This window comes from Cynocephalus volans, chromosome 5 (assembly GCF_027409185.1).
Source record: "Cynocephalus volans isolate mCynVol1 chromosome 5, mCynVol1.pri, whole genome shotgun sequence".
NCBI classification, from domain to species: Eukaryota; Metazoa; Chordata; class Mammalia; order Dermoptera; family Cynocephalidae; genus Cynocephalus; species Cynocephalus volans.
The window spans coordinates 46,288,058-46,308,045 of record NC_084464.1 but is presented as its reverse complement, the minus strand read 5'-3'; the positions used below and the strand labels follow the sequence as shown (position 1 = coordinate 46,308,045).

The window sequence follows — 19,988 nt, the reverse complement described above, 5'->3', positions numbered from 1 at the left end:
AGGATCAAAACATAAATAACCGTAGCAAGGCAGCCATGGTAGCCAACAGGTACACAGGCCATCTCTTGCCATATGACTTTGAAATTGAGCAATCAATTGAAAATCCTCTAATCCCAGCCATCTATTTGCCGTAGTTTGTAGTGCTGATCTTCCACACATTTTATGTATCTTCCATTACCTCAATGTCAATGCTGCTCATGTGATATCCAAGAAAACCCAATGGGAGAAATTAAATACCAAGGAATAAAATTTTGTCAAGTAGGGTTACACTTTGAAGGTCCACAAACCATTATTATATCTGATTCCCCCACCCCCCAAAGCCAATTTTCAATGTTCAGAATAGGCAAATATCAAAATGAAAACTAGACAAGTGGTTGCTTAGGGCTGCAAAAAGAGGAGTGACAGCTAATGGGTACAGAGTTTCTTTCAGGAAGGACAAAAATGTTCTAAAATTAGATTATGGTGATGGTTGTACAACCCTATGAATACACTATAAAACACTGAGTTATATATTCTAAATGGGTGAATTGTATGGTATATGAATTATATCTCAATAAAGCTGTTTAAAAGAAAAGAGCCAGCAGTCGTAGCCACATTCTCTGAGCTCCCATCTTCCTGCCAAGCGCCACCCAGATGGCCTCTCAAAACCGCGACCCAGAGACAGGGGCCACGAGCCAGCACCATCCCCGTCTCCAAAACCAGGCAAGCAACAGAGCATGCCAAACCCATAGTGGTTAAGAAATTTCTTGAGGAGGTAGACCAACACAGCAAAATATTTACCACCAAGCTCCACTCCCTGGAAGAGAAACCTCAAAGCAATTAATCTGAGACAGAACAGAGAACATATGTCAAATCCCCTCAGAGAAAAAAAGTCATTATTTATCAGTCCTGAAAAATGAGCAAGTCTAAGAAAACTGTCTGTTCTATTGTCTTTCTGTTACTTTCTCTTTCTCAACAATCAATAACAGTATCTCCCCATTAATCTGGAAGAATGTCACATACAAATATGATGACTCATTTGATTTCCCTATAGAAATATATTGTCAATTCTTTATATTCAATAAACCTTACTCCTTAATAAAAATAAAAAATAAATTAAAACAGTATAATTGAGTAAGCAATAAAAGAAATGAAACAGAGGGAAAAAAAAAAAACCCAACCGAACCACCACCAGCATTGCCACCAGTGTCACTGCCACCTATAAAGGAGCTGAGCCCAATGGAGGGGTCACCCAAGCCCTGTGGGCAAGAGGCTACATACAGTAGGACTGATGACTCTCATGGTGTCTGGCGACAAAGGCATTTCTGCCTTCCCTGAATCAAATAACTTTTTCAAATGAGTAGTGACCATCCATGGAGCAGCTGGCACTGTATATGAGGACTTGAGTTACAAGCTCTCTCTTGAGTTCCCCAGTGGCAACCCTTACAACAAATCCACAGTGTAGTTACTCATACCCTGCTACCACTCCAACGAGGACACCCAGGGTAACATCTGCCTGGACATACTGAAGGACAAGTGGTCTGCCCTCTACGATGTCAGGACCATCCTGCTCTCCATCCAGAGCCTGTTAGGAGAACCCAACATTGACAGTCTTTTGAACACACATGCAGCCAAGCTCTGGAAAAACCCCACAGCTTTTAAGTTCCTGCAAGAAACCTACTCAAGGCAGGTGTCCAGCCAAGAGTGCTGACCCGGGCTGTCCAGCCTCTCCTTGTGTCATCTTTTCATTTTTTCCTTAGATGATCTGTTCTTTCCTTGATTTCTATATAGGACTCTGTATCTTGAGCTGTGGTGTTATTTTTCTTTTATTTCTGTTTTTTAAATTAAGTATCTGGATGAGCCCTTGTGATGTATATTAAATACATACATTTTTGTTGGTTTTGTAAAAAAAAAAGCCAATTTTCACCTGCTTGGAGTGATATCAAGTACTCATGACCTCAGCTACTGGAGGAAGAGGGTTCCACTACTATGCTCCCTCTGTTGGAGTTATTTGGAGCTAAGAGAACAACAAACTACATGGACTGAGCATGTCACAATAAGGTCTAAAATCAAAATCATATATAATTAACAATTACCAACATATCTAATCATAAACACATATCGTATTTGAGACATAAATGGTATATAGTATACGTACATGACTAAATTCTCCAGAAAGAGGATAGCTTGGCCTTAAGAAAGAGAGATAGGAAAGCTTTGGGGTCACAGGCTTTAACCTGAGGGAAAACAGTTAAAAAGAGGCAGATGATACTCTTTTCCCCATCAACCACCAACCTCCTCTCTGAAGCCTGATGTGTGTGGGCTGCTCCAGTTTGATTTTAAAAGACAGTGCTCCCTCACCTCAAGCCAAGCTGATCCAAAAACCCACCCAGTTTCCAATCATTTAATCTCTAATACTAAGGGACAGATGACCACGTTAGTATGCAGTCCCAAAATCCAGGCTGTCAAATCCCTTAATGAAAAAAGCAGTAAGTGCAGCCTTCAAAGTAGAGTCTAGAGCAGCACTGTCCAAAATAACTTTCTGTGATGGACATGTTCTATAGCTTATAGATTATATTGAACACTTAAAATGTGACTGGTGCACATGACAAATTAATTTTAATTTTAATTAAAACTTAATTTTATTTTTAATTAAAACATATCCAATAGAAATATAATGTGAGGCACATAACTAATCTTAAATTTTCTAGTAGCTATACTGAAAAAAGTTTTTTAAAAAAGTGTAATCAAGGGCCGGCCCGTGGCTCACTCGGGAGAGTGTGGTGCTGAGAACACCAAGGCCCCGGGTTCGGATCCCATATACGGATGGCCGGTTCGCTCACTGGCTGAGCGTGGTGCTCACAACACCAAGTCAAGGGTTAAGATCCCCTTACCGGTCATCTTTTTAAAAAAAAAAAAAGTGTAATCAATATGAAAATAACTATTGAGGTATTTTACAGTCTTTTTTTTGGTATGATATCTTTGAAATCCGATGCATATTTTATACTTGCAGAACATCTCAATTTGGATCAGCCACATTTCAAGTGCCCAATAGTCACATGTGACTAGTGGCTACTTTATTGGACAGAACAACTTCTAAGAATCTTAAAGCCCTCTGTACCACCTTGTTCCCATTCTCCTTTCTCCCCAAATCCAAAAGGAGGAGTCAAAGTTATAAGAATTCCCATTGTTTTTCACCCCTTCACAGAGTAATACACCACACCTGGGTATGGCAGGCTGGAAATTACCCCAGTATCCACAAACATCTCATCCATCTTTAAACTTCCTTAAATTCTACCAAGTAGGATAATCTAGTTTAACAGATAATTGGTAAGACTACAGTGATTCACAACTTAGTGTAGATTACAAGACCCTGGCACTTGAAGAGGACAGTGCTATCCTTCCCTCAACAAACAGTAGGATGAAACTCTCAATAATGTACTTTTAATTAAGACTTCTGAAAGGATTCAAAACAAAACAAAACAAAACAAAACAAAACAAAAAAACACCTCAAGCCTTTAGGTAACTCTTTGAAGAAATAACCAAACAAAATAGTAATCATTTTAGTAACGAACTTCCAAAGTGAGTGGGTAGCAAATTATTTCCTGCGGTGGCAAAAGCAATCTTTATGCTATTATTGCTCCTTTATTCCTTCTCAGAATGAGAGTAGAAGGAGATTGAGATCACTGCAAGACCAAGGAATAACCAAGCAAGAGAGGCAGTGCTGCTGGTGTCCTGGGAAGAAAAGAAAAGAATAGCTAATCCCCCAAGGAAACTAAGTCTGAGTCTCGTTAAGAGGCAAACATAGCCTTCAGAGAAGATGGGGCAGCGAGAGAAAAATCTACCATATTTGAGCATCGAAAACCAAGAGCTAGTGGCAAAGGGGAGTGTAAAGGGAACATAGGGACAGTATTGAAGGAACAAGCAGCACAGTAATAATAATACCTAATTTCTGCCTATAATTAAGGTTCTCCAAATTCTGTTTATTATCTCATTTGAGCCTGATGACAACCTTCGAGGTGAATGAATAACTCAGTTTCACAAATGTGGAAGCTCAAAGAAGTTAAGTGAAAGGTTAACTCACACAGCTCATAAGGAAAAAAAGAGTCAACTACTTTTTTCAGTCTGAATAAATATGTATGTGTATGTAAAATAAATTGCTCTAAGTATGACAGGAACACAGCATAACTTCCCTGCTTGGGAAGAGCATATTTACACACAATAAACATTTAAATTGACTCAAAAATCCAAAAATTCTGAGATTTCCTATAGTTGAATTTACTTTCCTAAAATTTTACACCAGTGATTCTCAATCTCTGACAAGTATCAGCATTGCCCAAGGGACTTGAAGGGAGGAAAAAAAAAAGTTTACGCAGCTTGGACTCAAGTCCTGAAGATACTGATTTAGTGGGGTCTGGGGAGATGCCAAATATCTGTATTTTATTAACTATGACATACGGTTCTGCTGCACCCTAAAAGCTAAAGAGTACTGCCTCACACTAACATAGAGAGCTGAGGAGGAGGGCTGAGGCCCAAGGAATGCCTGTGATTAATGGAAGCCAACCAAAGTACTCCATAGTGTCTCTGGAAAAGAGCCTTCATCCCCAGGCTATGCTCAGAGTTAGACAGTGATGAGGACCACCCAGCCCAGGCCTCACAGGGTACCTGACTCTTGAGACTGGCTATCATCACAAATGTGCAGGTCCAGGCGGGAGATGAGCAGATGATAGGAGGACTCTTTCACATCAAATTTCTCAAAGTACTGGCTGAGGCGGCTGCTGCTACTGCTGCTGTTGCCCTGGCTGCCACCAAATGCCTGGGCCCAGGACTGCTGGGCACTGGGAGCAGGTGGAGTGATCTACATGTGACAGAATAAAAAAACAAGTCCGGACCCTGACAAGCTCCTTCATAGGTTTTCTTTAAGCTTTAGTCCAGCCTGAATAAAACCACAGTTTAGCAAGATGCCCATTAATAACTGTTTGCCTGGTAACTCACTTAGGTCTGTCCCAACTAAATAACCCAAACTCCAAAACGCCTAATTATAATGTCTAGTAACTGTCAGAGTACTGTTCTGAGGTTTGAATTGCCCTCCGAAGACTTAGGTGACTGATGCTAAAACACCTCCTGTATGAAGTCTTCTCTAAGTGCTGTCTTTTAACCTGTTTAGTTAGGTGCTTCTTCTTTGTGCTCATGGCATACTGTTTGCTTCTATTACAGCATTTATCACACCATATTGTAATAACTTGTTTATGGTCCATCTTTCAAGACAGTGAGAGCCCCAAGAACAGGAACAAGAGGCTTATTCCACTTTTCCTCTCCAATGGCTAGCACTGTATATCTAACACATTAGAGGTACCCAATGAACAGAATAAATGAAAAATCAGAGGTGCAGGCAAAGCCTAGGAACATCCAAAAGTAAATGACAAATCCCCCAAATAAGCCACATAAAGTCTAGACTCCACCTACATTGATATGAAATTAGGTCTGGCCTATCATCTCCCCAGCCCCATCAAGGGTGTCATTTTTGTCTCTAACCTGTACAGGTTCAGGGGCCAGGCTCTTTCTTTGCTGGGCTGACTTCTCCATGGCCTCACTCAGCGACTCTGCATACTTCATCATAGCCTTAAGCTGTGAGTCAGTTAGCACCCAGAGCAGATCATCCAACAGGAACATCAGCTTGGAGGCTATCACATTGCAATCTTTGGTCTGAGGGGGCCACAGAGAACATAAGGTTTATCACCTTGTATCATTCCAACTCCTCAAAGTGACAATTGTCCAATCAGTTTCAGAAGTGGCTTTTCAATCTCCAGTATGTAAAAGCAAAGTATCAAGCACTCTGGAGAGCCACTTTCTTACTAAACTACTAAGGCTTGCTTGATTAACAAAAAGTAGCAATAGTCAACTACCAGGTGTCCCCTTACATGAGTAAAAATTGTGGTCTCCAAATTTAAGAAAACGAGGAGGTAGAAGCAGTCTCTCCCTGGTGCATACTGTACAACACTGAATTGCAGGCTCTCCCCTTCAACTGTCATTTCAGGGGCCACTAACATTCCAAACAACGAGGAACACAAACTCCCAGGCTGTCTAGGAGAATAAAAGATGGAAGTTTTCATGAGAAAACACACTCACTCTTCTCTTGAGGACTATCTGGATCCTGCCTTGGTTGGTAATAAGCCTTAATGGAGTGGTGACTGGGTCCTGATCACCACTGTCTGTAGCATCTGCCTCAATTCGAAGTGTTTGCCAAGTTATTTCCTTAAATGTTAAAACCTAGAAGGAGAGAGAGTAAAATCCCTTAATTCTAGATGCAATTAAACAAGAGGCAGAAAATCCAGGGAAAAAAAGCTGGCCAAGCAGAGATTCCCACCATTCTCCGCTGGGGTCCTAACAATTAGAAAGCAGTAAATCAGAGATCCATAACTGAGGAAGCAGTAACACTAGACAGAAAGGATTCTGGGGTTCCCAGGAATGGGGAACATTGGAGGAAACCCCCAAAGCAGGAATAATATGCTTTAAGAATTTGTCCTACTTTGAATTCCCCCATTCTCTCCCTTAGGGCTGTCACCTCTCCTCGGCGGGGGTCGGTGATGCGGGTAAGGCGAAGGTCACTCTGCTGCCAGTTGGGATTGACACTATAGCCCTGGAGCTGCCATAGTTCGAAAGAAGCGTGGAAGGCCTTGGAGTGAATCTTGATGGTAATGGAATTGACGATGATGAACATCCCCTCCACCACCTTCTCAGCAAAGCCGTATTCACTACAACAAATGAGGTAGACCAGTGACCAGAATCATGTGAAACTTTATGCACAGTACTTACACAGGAACACGTCAGACTAAGCTACTGGGTGCTAGAACTGTGAGTGACTATTTTTCTTTTTCTTTTCCTGTTTCTTTCTTACATTTTTTAAATTTCTAAAATTTTTTTATAATGATGCAGTATTCCTTTTTTTTTTTTTAAAGATGACCGGTAAGAGGATCTTAACCCTTGACTTGGTGTTGTCAGCACCATGCTCACCCATTGAGCTAACCAGCCATCTCTATATGGGATCCGAACCCATGGCCTTGGTGTTATCAGCACGACACTCTCCCAAGTGAGCCACGGGCACACCCAGTATTCTTTTTAAAAGCAATTTTTAAAAAAATGGAATGAAAGAGGAGTTGACCTAGAAACAATCTGCCTCCTATTAGAAAGAATAAATTGATGAATCTTTTTATAGCCGTATAGACTACCTAAACAAATATTTAGATATTGTCTGAAAGGGGTAGTATAACTACAGAAAGTAGACCTAGGTTTCTATAAAATCTTCAAACACAGGGCTAGCTGGTTAGCTCAGCAGCACGGTGCTGATAACACCAAGGTCCAGGGTTCAATCTCTTGTACCGGCCAGCCACCAAGGAAAAAAATAATAACAAAATCTCCAAAGACAGAGCATACGCTACAAAGGTAGTGGAAAGATAAAAGTAGTAACTCCAGGTGTTTAAGAAGTTTAATACTGTGAAATCTACTCAAGAACAGTCCCACCTCTACCTTGCCAAATACTTCCTGAAGAGCTCAGTTATACTACCATAGTGAGAGGCTAGAAATGGCAAAGGGAGAGGAATGAAGGGCTTCTTAAAGTCCCCCCGGATGTGGAAAACCCAGACATTCTTGACATGTAAGTGAAATCACTTTTCATTAAAAAGGAGGTCTGGAAATTCAAACTGAAAAAAATATTTATATTTGTAATTTATATCACAAAGGACTCATATCCATAATGTATAAAGAACTTCAAAAAACTGAAAAGAAAAAGACTAGGAGCCCAATAAAAATGCGACAAAGTATGAGCAGTTCACAGAAAAATAAATGCAAATAGATATTAAACATAAAATGATGCTCAACCCTAATCATAAATCAAAACTACACTGAGAATCATGATTTATGACAAAGGTGACAGTTCAGTGAGGAAAAGGTCTCGTCAATAAACGATGCATGTTCAGTTTAAGGATATCCATAAAGAGAAAAAATAATATTGACCCCTACCTTATATCAAACAACAAAAAATAATCAGTTTCAAAATGGATTGGAGATCTAAATATGAACAGTCGAACAATAAATCTCTCTCTAGCTTTGAGAACAGAAGAATATCTTCATGCCTTACAACAGAAAAAAATTCTTTAAACAACACACAAAAAAGTGCTAACCATAAAGAAAAGAGAGATGAATGAACTACAAACATGTCACAACATGGATGACTCTCACAAAAATAATGTTGTGAAAAAAATACAGTGGCTAGACAGATGTGACTATATTCTACATGATTATATTTATGTAACTTACAAAAAACAAACTAATCAATGATATTTGAAACCAGGATAAAATTATCTTTGGGGGTGGGTATGACTAAAAAGGGCACAGGAGGCTTCTGGGATTCTGGAAGTAGTTTGTTTCTTGATGTAACTCTGTAAACAATCAGTGAGCTTATGATTTGTGCACTTCAATGTGTTATACTCCAATATAACTTACAAAAAACCTTACACTAAAATATCATGTGTCATCTATCAGATTATGCAAAAATCCTAAAGTTTGACAATATTCTTTTTTGGCAAGGCTCTGGGAAAACAAGAACTCTCACACACCGCCAGTAGGAATGCAAAAATCATAAAATGCCAAAGGAGGAAAATTTAGCAATATTTATCAAAATTGTACATACATTTGCCCCTTAACCCAGCAGTCCCACTTCTAGGACTCTATCCCAAACATGCTAGCAAAAAAAGTGGAAACAACCCAAATGTCCATCAACTGATGAGTGGATAAATAAGATGTGGAATATCCATACAAAATAATATTATCCCACCATAAAAACAAATAAAGTACTGTTACATGCTACCACATGGCTGAACCTTGAAAACATGTTAAGTGAAAGAAGGAAAAGACCACATAGTATATGATTCCATTTATATGAAATGTTCAGAATAGACATAGAACATAGATTAGTGACTGCCTAGGGCTAAGACAGGGAAGAATGAGGAGTGACTGCTAATTTGCATGGAATTTTACTTTGGGTGATGAAAATGTCCTAAAATTGATTGTGGTGATGGTTGTACCTCCCAGTGAATATCGTAAAAACCAGTGAATTGCACATTTCAAAATTATGAATTTTATTATGTAATTGTATCTCAATAAAGCTTTTTTAAAAATACGCTAGCATGGGCCAGCCCGTGGCTCACTCAGGAGAGTGTGGTGCTGATAACACCAAGGCCACGGGCTCGGATCTCATATAGGGACGGCTGGTTCGCTCACTGGGTGAACATGGTGCTGACAACACCAAGTGAAGGGTTAAGATCCCCTTACCGGTCATCTTTAAAAAAAAAGAAAAAACAAAAAAAAATACTCTAGAAAAATACTATGTGACTTATAAACAAGATCATTTATTGCTGTACCATTTGTTACAGCAAAAACCTGGAAATAATCCAAATATCTATCAGTAGAGAACTGGCTAAGTAAACTACATTGCCTCCATAAAATAAGTATATTCTTCAGGTACACAAAGGAATAAAGAATATTTATTTATACTGCTATGGAGTTATCTCTATGATATACTTTTTTTTTTTAATCAGCCCAGAGATCATCAGATCATAGGCTTCTGGAGTTCTGGAATTGAGTCTTATCCTTTTTTCTGCCCTGCACAATGTGAATGTGCTAAGTAAATGGTGGAACTGAAGACAGAAAACTTAGGAATGTTTTAGGGAACTACCTCTGAGGTGATTTAAAAGACTATTTTTAACCCATTGGAAAAGCTAAGGAACTATACTTATTTAGTCTGAAGAAAAGAGAATTGAAGGGCTAGTTTAAGTTATCTGAATGGAAGTCTCTCTAATGGATTTAAGTTTAAGTAGGAAATCATATATATCAGTGATGGGAAGCAGAGGCTTAACACATAAGAAGTATCCTGGGACTCAGAATCAGGTGGAGGAAGAGGATATATTTTTAAATAATAAAAGCAATATGGAAAAATTATTTATGATATGCTACACTTTGTATAAGAAAGGGGGTGGGAAAAATACAAACATATAAACATATAACGTTAACTTGTCTTACAGTTTTAACTTTAGAACTATACAGTTTTATATACCTAAAAATAAATTTTAAAACACTTTTTTAATATAATTTTTTGGCAGCTGGCCAGTAGGTATGGGGATCCAAACACTTGACCTTGATGTTACAAGGCTCTAACCAACTAAGCTAAATGGACAGCTCCCTAAAATCATTTTAAAACTTAAAAAAGGGCCGAGCCCGTGGCGCACTCGGTAGAGTGCTGCGCTGGGAGCGCGGCAACGCTCCCGCCGCGGGTTCGGATCCTATATAGGAATGACCGGTGCACTCACTGGCTGAGTGCCGGTCACGAAAAAACGACAAAAAAAAAAAAAAAAAAAAAAAAACTTAAAAAAAAACTGAAACAAATGAACCTTTCTACAGTACCTTTATATGGTACTGAACCATATAAAGAATGATTTCAAGTGACTTTAAAACATAGTATTTTCAAGGTCAAGGGTTTGGATCCCCATACCAGCCAGCTGCCAAAAAAATTAAATCAATAATAAATATAAAATAAAACAGTATTTCGGCCATACACCCCTAATGGGATATATCGTAAGGTTAAAACACACATGCATCTACTACATTCAGCAGTCTTATAGCCAGTTACAATATTGGTTTTGTCATTTTTTTCAAACTATGGAAAAATGAATCATTTATTACGTTATTGTTGTTAGAAACCAAGATTCAGTGTATGAATTTTAAAAATACAAATATAATAGGGCCAGCCCATGGCTCACCTGGGAGAGTGCGGTGCTGATAACACCAAGGCCACGGGTTCAGATCCCTATATAGGGATGGCTGGTTAGCTCACTTGGGAGAGCGTGGTGCTGACAACACCAAGTTAAGGGTTAAGATCCCCTTACCAGTCATCTTTTAATAAGTAAGTAAATAAATAAATAATAAAAATATTAAATCCAAAAAGTTAATTCAAACCCCTCTTTCATTTGAATTGAGAAATATTAGAATGTTGTCACAATTTATTTTTCTCTTTCTTAAAAATACTTTTTTCCTAGCACTGGACAATGAACAGGCCTTAAAGCAATGACAACTAAATGAACATAATTTTGCCCAGATAATAGTGTCTCCCTAAGGGGAAACAAAGGTCCTCGGAGAAATGTCTTATTCCAGGTCTGAGGTCAAGATGTATAAGAGAAGCATGGAACATCTTGTTCTTTCTAAAAGCAGGAAGATTACTGGGGTACTGTCCAAAAGACACTGGAGCTCCCTTGGAAAGGTTCTAACTGGCCACAGTTGAGGACATCTCAACATCAAAAAGAATCACTGTAAAGATATGGCATAAAACAAACATATTTAAAAAGTAATTATAAATGTAGTATATAAAAACTGTAAAATGTAAAAGCATGCAAAAAGAATATAAAATGGTAAACCATTTTGGAAAAGTTTGAGTTTCTTAAAAAGCTAAATCCATCCCTACCACCCAATCATTCCATTTCTAGATATTTACCCAAGAAATAAAAGTACAGGACTACACAAAAACTTGTATGTGAATGTTTGCAGCAGCATTATTCACAATAACCAAAAAACAGAAATAAAATGACCATCAACAAGTAAATGGATAAACAAACTGTGGATATAACACCAAAGTAGAGGGTTCAGATCCCTGTACTGGCCAGCCACAAAAAAACCCACAAGAAAACAACAAATTGTGGTATAGCCATACAATGGAATATTACTCAGTGCTACGGTCTGAGTGTTTATCTTCCCCCCAAATTCGTCATATGTTCAAACCTAATGCCCAATGTGATGGTTTTAGGAGAAGGAGCTTTTAGGAGGTGATCAGGTCATGAGGGCAAAGCCCTCATAAGTGGGATTAGTGCCTTCATAAAAGAGGCCTGAGGGGGCCAGCCTGTGGCTCACTCAGGAGAGTACGGTGCTGATAACACCAAGGCCACGGGTTCGGATCCCATATAGGGATGCCCGGTTTGCTCACTGGTTGAGCATGGTGATGACAACACCAAGTCAAGGGTTAAGATCCCCTTACGGGTCATCTTTTAAAAAATTAAATAAATAAATAAATAAAATAAAAGAGGCCTGAGAGAGGCCCCTACCCTTGGAAGTATTCTTACCAAGAAAACCCCCCAAAATTGAATCAGGTCAAACCTTTAAATCTAACTACCAGATTAAATGAGAAACATTTTTAATGATACCTTGAGGGTACAATCAGCCAAAATACAAAATGAGGGAAATTCTTTAGAAAAAATTATCTAGTTTCTACAAAGAATATATGGTATATTGTGTGTCTGGGGTGGGTGGGAGGGAGAGGCATAATTAAAGAGTGTTATAAGAAATATCACCCAAAATGTAATGTGATATGTGGGCTTCTTTAGATTCACACTATACTAAAAAAGAATTTATTTTAATTAAAAAAAAACATTAGAGGCAACTCAGGAAAATTATGAAATAGGTATTAGATGATATTAAGGAATTCTTGTTAATCCTATTGAATGTGATAGTAGTTTTAGTTTTTCTCCCAGTCCTTGTCTGTTACAGACACATATTACAGAAGTATTTACAGGTGGAATCATGTGGCATATGGGATTTGCTTTCAAGTACCACAGCGTGCACACACATACACATAAAAAGTGGCAGGAGAAAGATGAAAAAAATGGCAAAATGTTGATAGCTGTTAAAGTTAGATCTAGAGTACATTACACTATTCTCTCTACTTTAATGTATGTTCGAAAATTTCCATAATAAATTTTTGTTTTTTTAACTATAAGGTGATCTGGAGCAGTTGATATGTCAGAAATAACAGGGCTCAAAGCAACTAACCTCTGTCCTGAAGCGAGGGCAATGGGAGACTGTCCATTGGGGGGCCGAGGCTCTTCACATGTCTTCATCTCCACCTCTACCTTATCCAGACACTAAAATAAAAGCCATGGAGAGCTAAGCATCTGCACAAAAGCCTACACAGCACAAAGGACAGTACAGACTGTGTCTTACTCATCTCTGTGTTTCAGTGCCTAGTTGAGTACTATACCAACCGTGAGGCAGACAATAGATGTTTGCTGAATGAATGAACAAACAAACTAACATGCATGGAGAGGCTTAATCTCCTCCCTTCCATTTCCATTAGCAGTAGAACCCCATGACAAGCACAGAATGAGCTCACAGCAGAAAGGTAAAACACAAATGCAAGTTACAGGGATATAACTATTCCTAAGGATTCCAGTCTTTGGGATAAAGATATGCATGAGTCAGTTCCTGCAGAGTTTTCTGCTGATAATCACCCAATAGTTAACATATACTAAATTTCTAATTTTTCCTCTGTCAGGATTTCAAAGGAAAATAAGGAAGTCTAAGAGTAGACACAGCTTCAGGAGCAAAAATATTATAAAAACAAAAACATGGGCCGGCCCGTGGCTCACTCGGGAGAGCGTGGTGCTGACAACACTAAGTCAAGGGTTAAGATCCCCTTACCGGTCATCTTTTAAAACAAAACAAAAAAAAAACACAACTCAGGAGTCCTGGGTCTTGTATCTCAGTGCTAATTCCTATACTGCACAGCAGTTCCAGAATAAGCCCAGAAGAGTCACTCTGTCTCAGAGAGAAGCTCACAGGGCCATAAGAAAGCACCTACCACTCCTAAAAGGGTCAGCCTATCAGACTCCTCCCTATCTTCTCTTTTTTTTTTTTTTTTTTTTTTTTAAAGATGACCGGTAAGGGGATCTTAACCCTTGACTTGGTGTTGTCAGCACCACACTCAGCCAGTGAGCGAACCGGCCATCCGTATATATGGGATCCGAACCCGGGGCCTTGGTGTTATCAGCACCGCACTCTCCCGAGTGAGCCACGGGCCGGCCCTCTCCTATCTTTTAAAAGCCTATCCCAGCCATCCCCATTTGATTATTTGCAATCAAGAAAGGCCATTACCAAGCAAATTGGGTGTGTCTTCAACTTTGTCCACTGGATCTGAAAGAGGAAAGCAAAGACTCAGGGCTGTGGGAGTTGCCCCTCAAGAAGGCAGGCCTGCTGGCCTTAGAGCACAGCAGCACTCTGACACCCATTCTCACCCGGATGGAGGCCCTGTTGCAGTAGACCCGAGTGATGGCTAACCAGGTGGGCAGCTCCAGCACATTCTGTAGCACCTCTTCATCCAGCTCCAGGTTGGTCAGCTGACCCTCCCCTTTCAAGGTGCTCAAGTTGATTTTGTCTGGGGAAAGATTCTTAGTGAACCTAAAAAGAGTAATGATAAGAGGCTATTATCTCCATGGGAAAATGCAAAATTAGCATTATAGCCAATAACACTTCTGAATTTGGAGAAAAGAGAAAGTTAAAGAACAAATGTTGACTAATGACCACACTGTCTCTACTCCTTGCAAGATGTTAGGTGAGACCTATCATTGTACTCATGACTGAACCTATGATGCAGATGCTGAGGAAGTGGCTGTAGTAGTGGCAACACGGCCTTTTAATATTTCTGATTCCCCATATAAAAACAGAGCAACTAGGTAGCAACACAGAAAGTCCATGGGTAATATTTAGAACAAAACTAGAGAAAAAGTACCCTCATAAATGCCCATATACAAGTGGGTGGGGAAGAAACACAAAAGCCACAAGCGATGAATGCTAAGCAGCTGTGCAGAACAAAGTAGAGGAAAGCAAAGGGCATTTGACAAATTTGAGAAGAACCCCAAGATAACCAACAAGTATTAAATGAAAAGCAACGTGGGCTGATTTGAGAACAGTAACTGACACTGGGAGGAGTTTTGTTCACTGCAAGGAGTCTCTAGTGAGACCCTAAGGAGCTGCAGCAGCCCAGCCCTGTATATTCATGAAATTAATCTTCCAAAGCTCCTTCCTAGGAAAGGATCCCCACACAGAAAAGAATCAAAATTGAGCAAGATAGAAAATGAAGAGGTGGTCCAAATAAAAGTACGAACTTTATTCAGCTGTGTTCCTAACTGAGGTTGATATCACTCAGAGTCCAAGGGTGGCTAAAAAGGCTAATGGCAGCCTGCTATTTATTCCACTTCAAGTATGTGGGAAAACATTTTCTGGCCATCTGTTACTGTTACAGAGTGTAAAAGCTAAGATGAAACAAAGTTGGAAAAACAGACTTTGATCAAGTTTCATTTCTGCCAGAGGATTGCAATCTGCCAAAGAGAAGACAGAGAAAGGCTCTCAGACATCCTTGTGAAAATATACAATGTAAGTGATAATTCTTAGATTCTCAGAGACTCAGAGCTAGAAAGAATCTTAAATAATCATTTAGTCCAAATTTATAGTTTGCAAATGAGGAAACAAATGGCCAGAAAGCTAAATGACCTGCCCAAGAGTCACAGCTAGCAGTGGTGAAGCTGAGACTAAGCAAATGACAGAAATGGGACTTAATCCAGCATTCATTCAACTCTCCCACTACCCTGTCCACTGTAATTCAATATCTATCTATATTGCTAATAACAGGGTCAGTAAGTTGCAATAATCAGTTTGCTTCAGTTCCCATAGAAATTGAATCCTCATAGGAGAAATAAAAAGGTACACAAATATACTTTGCTTCCTTTAATATTTTTTTCACTGAGGAGGTGATTACAGATCAGGCCTCGGCTTCTAAGCTTCCTACCAAAATCTACATCAAAGTATTTTACTGCTCGGCCACATCAGACTTGTCTTTAAGCAAAGATATATATAACACAACTCTGAAGCAGCTGGTTTAGATAACAGGATACCTTGCATGATCCAGAAAAAGCATATCCATCACTAATGTAGCTAATGCTATTCCATCCCAGATAATCTGATGATCATTCAATCTTAGAGGTTTGCTTTAATAGGTTTTACTCTCAAAACTTCTGCATAAATAGATTACATGCCTTTCTTAGGAGAAAATTTTCTTTGCTTCTAGATTTTTGTTTGTTGTTTATAACGTTGGGCTTTTAAACTGTCATGTTATTTGAGGTGCAATTTATATACAGTGGCTCATTTCTGAACTACCTATTTTGTTCATCTGATCTATATATATTTATGTCAATACCACACTGTCTTTATTACTGTAGCTTTATTTTAAGTATGGAAGGTACGTAGTATAAATCCTTTCCTTGTTCTTTTTCAAAATTATTTTGACAATTCTAGGTCCTTTTCATTTCCATATAAATTTTTTAAACAGACTGCGAATTTCTGTTTTTAAAAAAATCTGCTGAAATTCTGATTGGGATTGTATTTAATCTATAGCTCAATTTAGGTACATCTGAGATATGAACAATTTATTTAGGTCTTCAACTCCCAGCAATGTTTTGTAGTTTTCAGTACATATCTTTTTGTAAATTTACTTCTATATATTTTACGTTTTTGACACTATTATAAACTTTTTTCCATTTTCTAGTTGTTTGCTGCTAGAAGATAGAAATAAAAGTGATAGTTTTATCCTGCAACCTTACTAAGTTCAGTTACTAGCTCTAGTAGTTGTTTTGCAGGATCCTTAGGATTTTCTATGTAAACAATTATATCATCTGTGAATAGAGATAATTTCCACTTCATTTTCAATCTTTATGACAATTTGTATATTGATCTTGTACCCTGCAACCATGCTAACTCATTAGCTCTAATAACTTTTTAAAAGAAGCCATAAGATTTTCTACATAGACATTTACATTGTCTACAAATATAGACAGTTATACTTCTTCCTTTCCCATGTGGATGTCATTTATTTTTATTTATTATTACATATTTTTTACATTCTAAGATGTTTTTGTAGAGCAGTTGGTGGGGAGCGGGAGAAGGGAAAGGGGAGGGGAATACTATGGGAGGAGGAGGAAAGAGGTGGGTCATGGCTGAGGCCTATGGCACCCCCCCCATTCCAGCAGAGGAGCCCTGGGTGCTTCCAGCAGCAGCTTGGTGGTCCTAGCTGAGCTGGATGTGGACGGTGGGGTGGGGTGGGGTGGCATGGCTGAGGTGGATGTCATTTATTTTTCTTGCCTTATTTCACCAGCTAGACCCTCCAATATAATGTTGACTAGAAATCATGAGGACAGCCAGTCTTGTCTTATTCCCAATCTAAGGATAAAGTATTCAATATTTCATCAAATATGATATTAACTGTAGGTTTTCCATAGATGTATTTTATCAGATTGAGAAAGTTCCCTCCTATTCCTAGGTTCAATGGATGTTAAATTATGCCAAATGATTTTTCAGCATTTATCAAAATCACATAGAATGTCTTCATTATGTTAATATGGTGATTTTCTATTTTGTCTGATGATAAAATAGCTATCCCAGCTTTCTTACGCTTACTGTTCACATGGTGTACCTTTTTCCATTCTTTCAACTTTCAATCTATTTGTGTCTATCTCTGTTTTATCCAATCTGACTACCTCACTTTTAAATTGGGGGTTTGGGCCAGCCTGTGGCTCACTCAGGAGAGTGTTGTGCTGATAACACCAAGGCCCCGGGTTCGGATCCCATACAGGGATGGCCAGTTAGCTCACTGGGTGAGCGTGGTGCTGACAACACCAAGTCAAGGGTTAAAATCCCCTTACTGGTCATCTTTAAAAAATAAAAAAAAATTTTAAAATAAATTGGGAGTTTAATCAGTTTACATTTAATGTAATTATTGATACTGGTTACATTTCAGTTTACCATTCTTCTACTTGTTCCAGCTGTTTTTTATTTTTCTGTCCTTTCCTGTCTTCTTTTTGGTTAAGGTAATATTTCTGGTATTTCACTGTAACTATTTTATGGGCTGTTTAGCTATACTTCTTTGTTTTTGTGTGTATGTGTGGTTGCTCTAGCAGTTACAATATGTAACCTTCACTTATCACAATCTACTTAGAGTTCACATGGTTCTACTTCACATAAAAATGTAAGAACCTTGCAACAGTATAGTTAGTTTACTGCCATTTATCTTTTGAGCTTTGTTGTTGTATTTATTACATTTACATGTTACAGATGCACAAAATAGTAAGCAGTTTTGTCATTTATAAGAAATTAAGAAAAGAAAAACTTATAATCTTTTATATTTCCAATGCTCTTCATTCTTTCCTGTAGATCTGAATTTTTGTCTGGTGTCATTTCTCTTCAACCTGAAGACCTTCCTTCATTATCTCTTGTAGTACTGCTATACTTCTCTCAGCGTTCATTGATTTAAAAATGTCTTAATTTCATCTTCAACTTTTAAAAGACATTGTTGCTGAATATGAAATTCTATGTTAAGAGTTTCTTCCTTTCAGCACTTTAAAGATGTCACCCTGGTCTCTGTTGTTACTGATGAGACATCAGCCATTACTTTGTATCAGTATTCTCCTTTACGTGATTTTTCTCTGGCTGCTTTCAAGTTTTTCTCTTTATCTTTAGTTTTCACCAGTATGACTGTTATGTGGACTAGATGTGGTTTTCTTTGTATCTACCCTGCTTAGGGTTCACTGAGCTTCTTGGCTCTATAAATTTGTTTTTCACCAGACTGGAAGTTTTTCAGCAATTATTTTTCCCTCCCTCCTATTCTCTCTGTCTTTGGTAACACCCTTATTGAATTCACATACCATTGCAGTCCATCCATTTAAAGTCTACAATACAATGATTTTTAGTATATTCACAGAGTTGAGAAACCATAAGCATAACCAACTCTAAAACATTTTCATTACTCCCTCCCAAGAAAACCCATACTCTTTAGCTATCACCCCCAATGTCCCCATTCTCCTCAACAAATCCTAGACAACCATTATTTTATTTTGTGTCTCTATAGATTTGCCTATTCTGGATATATAATAGGAATTATATAATATGTGGTTTTTTATAACTGGCTTCTTTCACTTACCATAATGTTTTCAAGGTTCATCCTTCATATAGCATGTATCTGCACTTTATTCCTTTTTATGGTGCAATAATATTCCATTGTATAGGTATACCACATTTTGTTTATCCATTCATAAGCTGATGAGCATTTGAGTTGTTTCCACTTTGGGGTTATTATGAATGCTGCTGCTATAAATATGCAATGTACAAGTTTTTCTGTGACATATGCTTTTATGTCTCTTGGTATACGCCTATAAGTGGAATCACTAAGTCAAATGGAAATGCTATGTTTTACTTTTTGAGGAACTGCCAGACTGTTTTCCAAAGTGGCTGCATCATTTTGCATTCCTATTAGCAGTGTTTGGGGGTTCTAACTTCTCCACATCCTCACCAACACTTGTTATTGCCTGTCTTTTTTTAATTATCATTATTAAATAGCAATCCTAGAGGGTGTGGAGCAGCATCTCACTGTAGTTTTAATTTTCATTTCCTTGATGGTTAATGATAATGAACATCTTTTCATGTTTTTGTTGGTCATATGTACATCTTCTTTGGAGAAACGTCTATTCAGTTCCTTTGCTCATTTTTAAATTGGGTTATTTGTCCTATTATTATCAGACATTATTTCTTCAAATTTTTTTGTCTTGTTTCAGTTATCTACTGCTGCATAACAAACCCCTCTAAACCCAGTGCCATAAAACAGCAAGCATTTTATTAAACTCGTGTATTCTATGCATTAGAAATTTGCTAAGGAACATAGGGATGGCTTTTCTCTGATGATATCTGGGGCTTCAGCTGGGAAGATATGAATGGCGAATCAAGATGGCGGAATAGACAGTCCACAGCGTCACTCTCTCCCACAAATCAACCAATTTACAACTATAAAAATGTAACATCAGCCAAGCCGGGGCCGCTGGAGCACAGGGGAAGGGGAGGAGAGACCTATGGAGTTCATGAAGGCCAGAAAAACTACAATGACAGAAAGAAAAAGCTGCTTTGAGCGTTTCAGGCTGTGGCTGCTTTAAGGCTCGAGCTGATGAGCACATGGAGCAGAAGCCGGCAGAAGCCGCAACTGTGCCCTCCAGATGGAGTTACTTGGAGGCAACAGGAGAGAAGAGGGCCTTGGCGGCCCCCAAGACAGCAAGACCACTAATAGGGTTCCGATGGACCCATGCAGGAGCAAGAAG

General features: G+C 38.5%; 1 protein-coding gene and 1 pseudogene across 1 annotated transcript in view; one reads left to right on the top strand and one right to left on the bottom strand.

Annotated features, from left to right (window-relative positions):
* BLTP3A (bridge-like lipid transfer protein family member 3A) overlaps positions 1-19,988 on the bottom strand; it is a 62,018-nt gene that overhangs the window by 26,737 nt on the left and 15,293 nt on the right. The window contains exons 2-8 of the mRNA XM_063096435.1: positions 14,091-14,253; positions 13,951-13,989; positions 12,850-12,941; positions 6,545-6,734; positions 6,109-6,249; positions 5,515-5,685; positions 4,645-4,837 (exon numbers count right to left, since the gene is read on the bottom strand). Coding sequence (XP_062952505.1) covers positions 4,645-4,837; positions 5,515-5,685; positions 6,109-6,249; positions 6,545-6,734; positions 12,850-12,941; positions 13,951-13,989; positions 14,091-14,253 — 989 coding nt within the window. The remainder of the gene's footprint in view (positions 1-4,644; positions 4,838-5,514; positions 5,686-6,108; positions 6,250-6,544; positions 6,735-12,849; positions 12,942-13,950; positions 13,990-14,090; positions 14,254-19,988) is intronic.
* LOC134378140 (ubiquitin-conjugating enzyme E2 C-like) lies at positions 634-1,690 on the top strand (annotated as a pseudogene).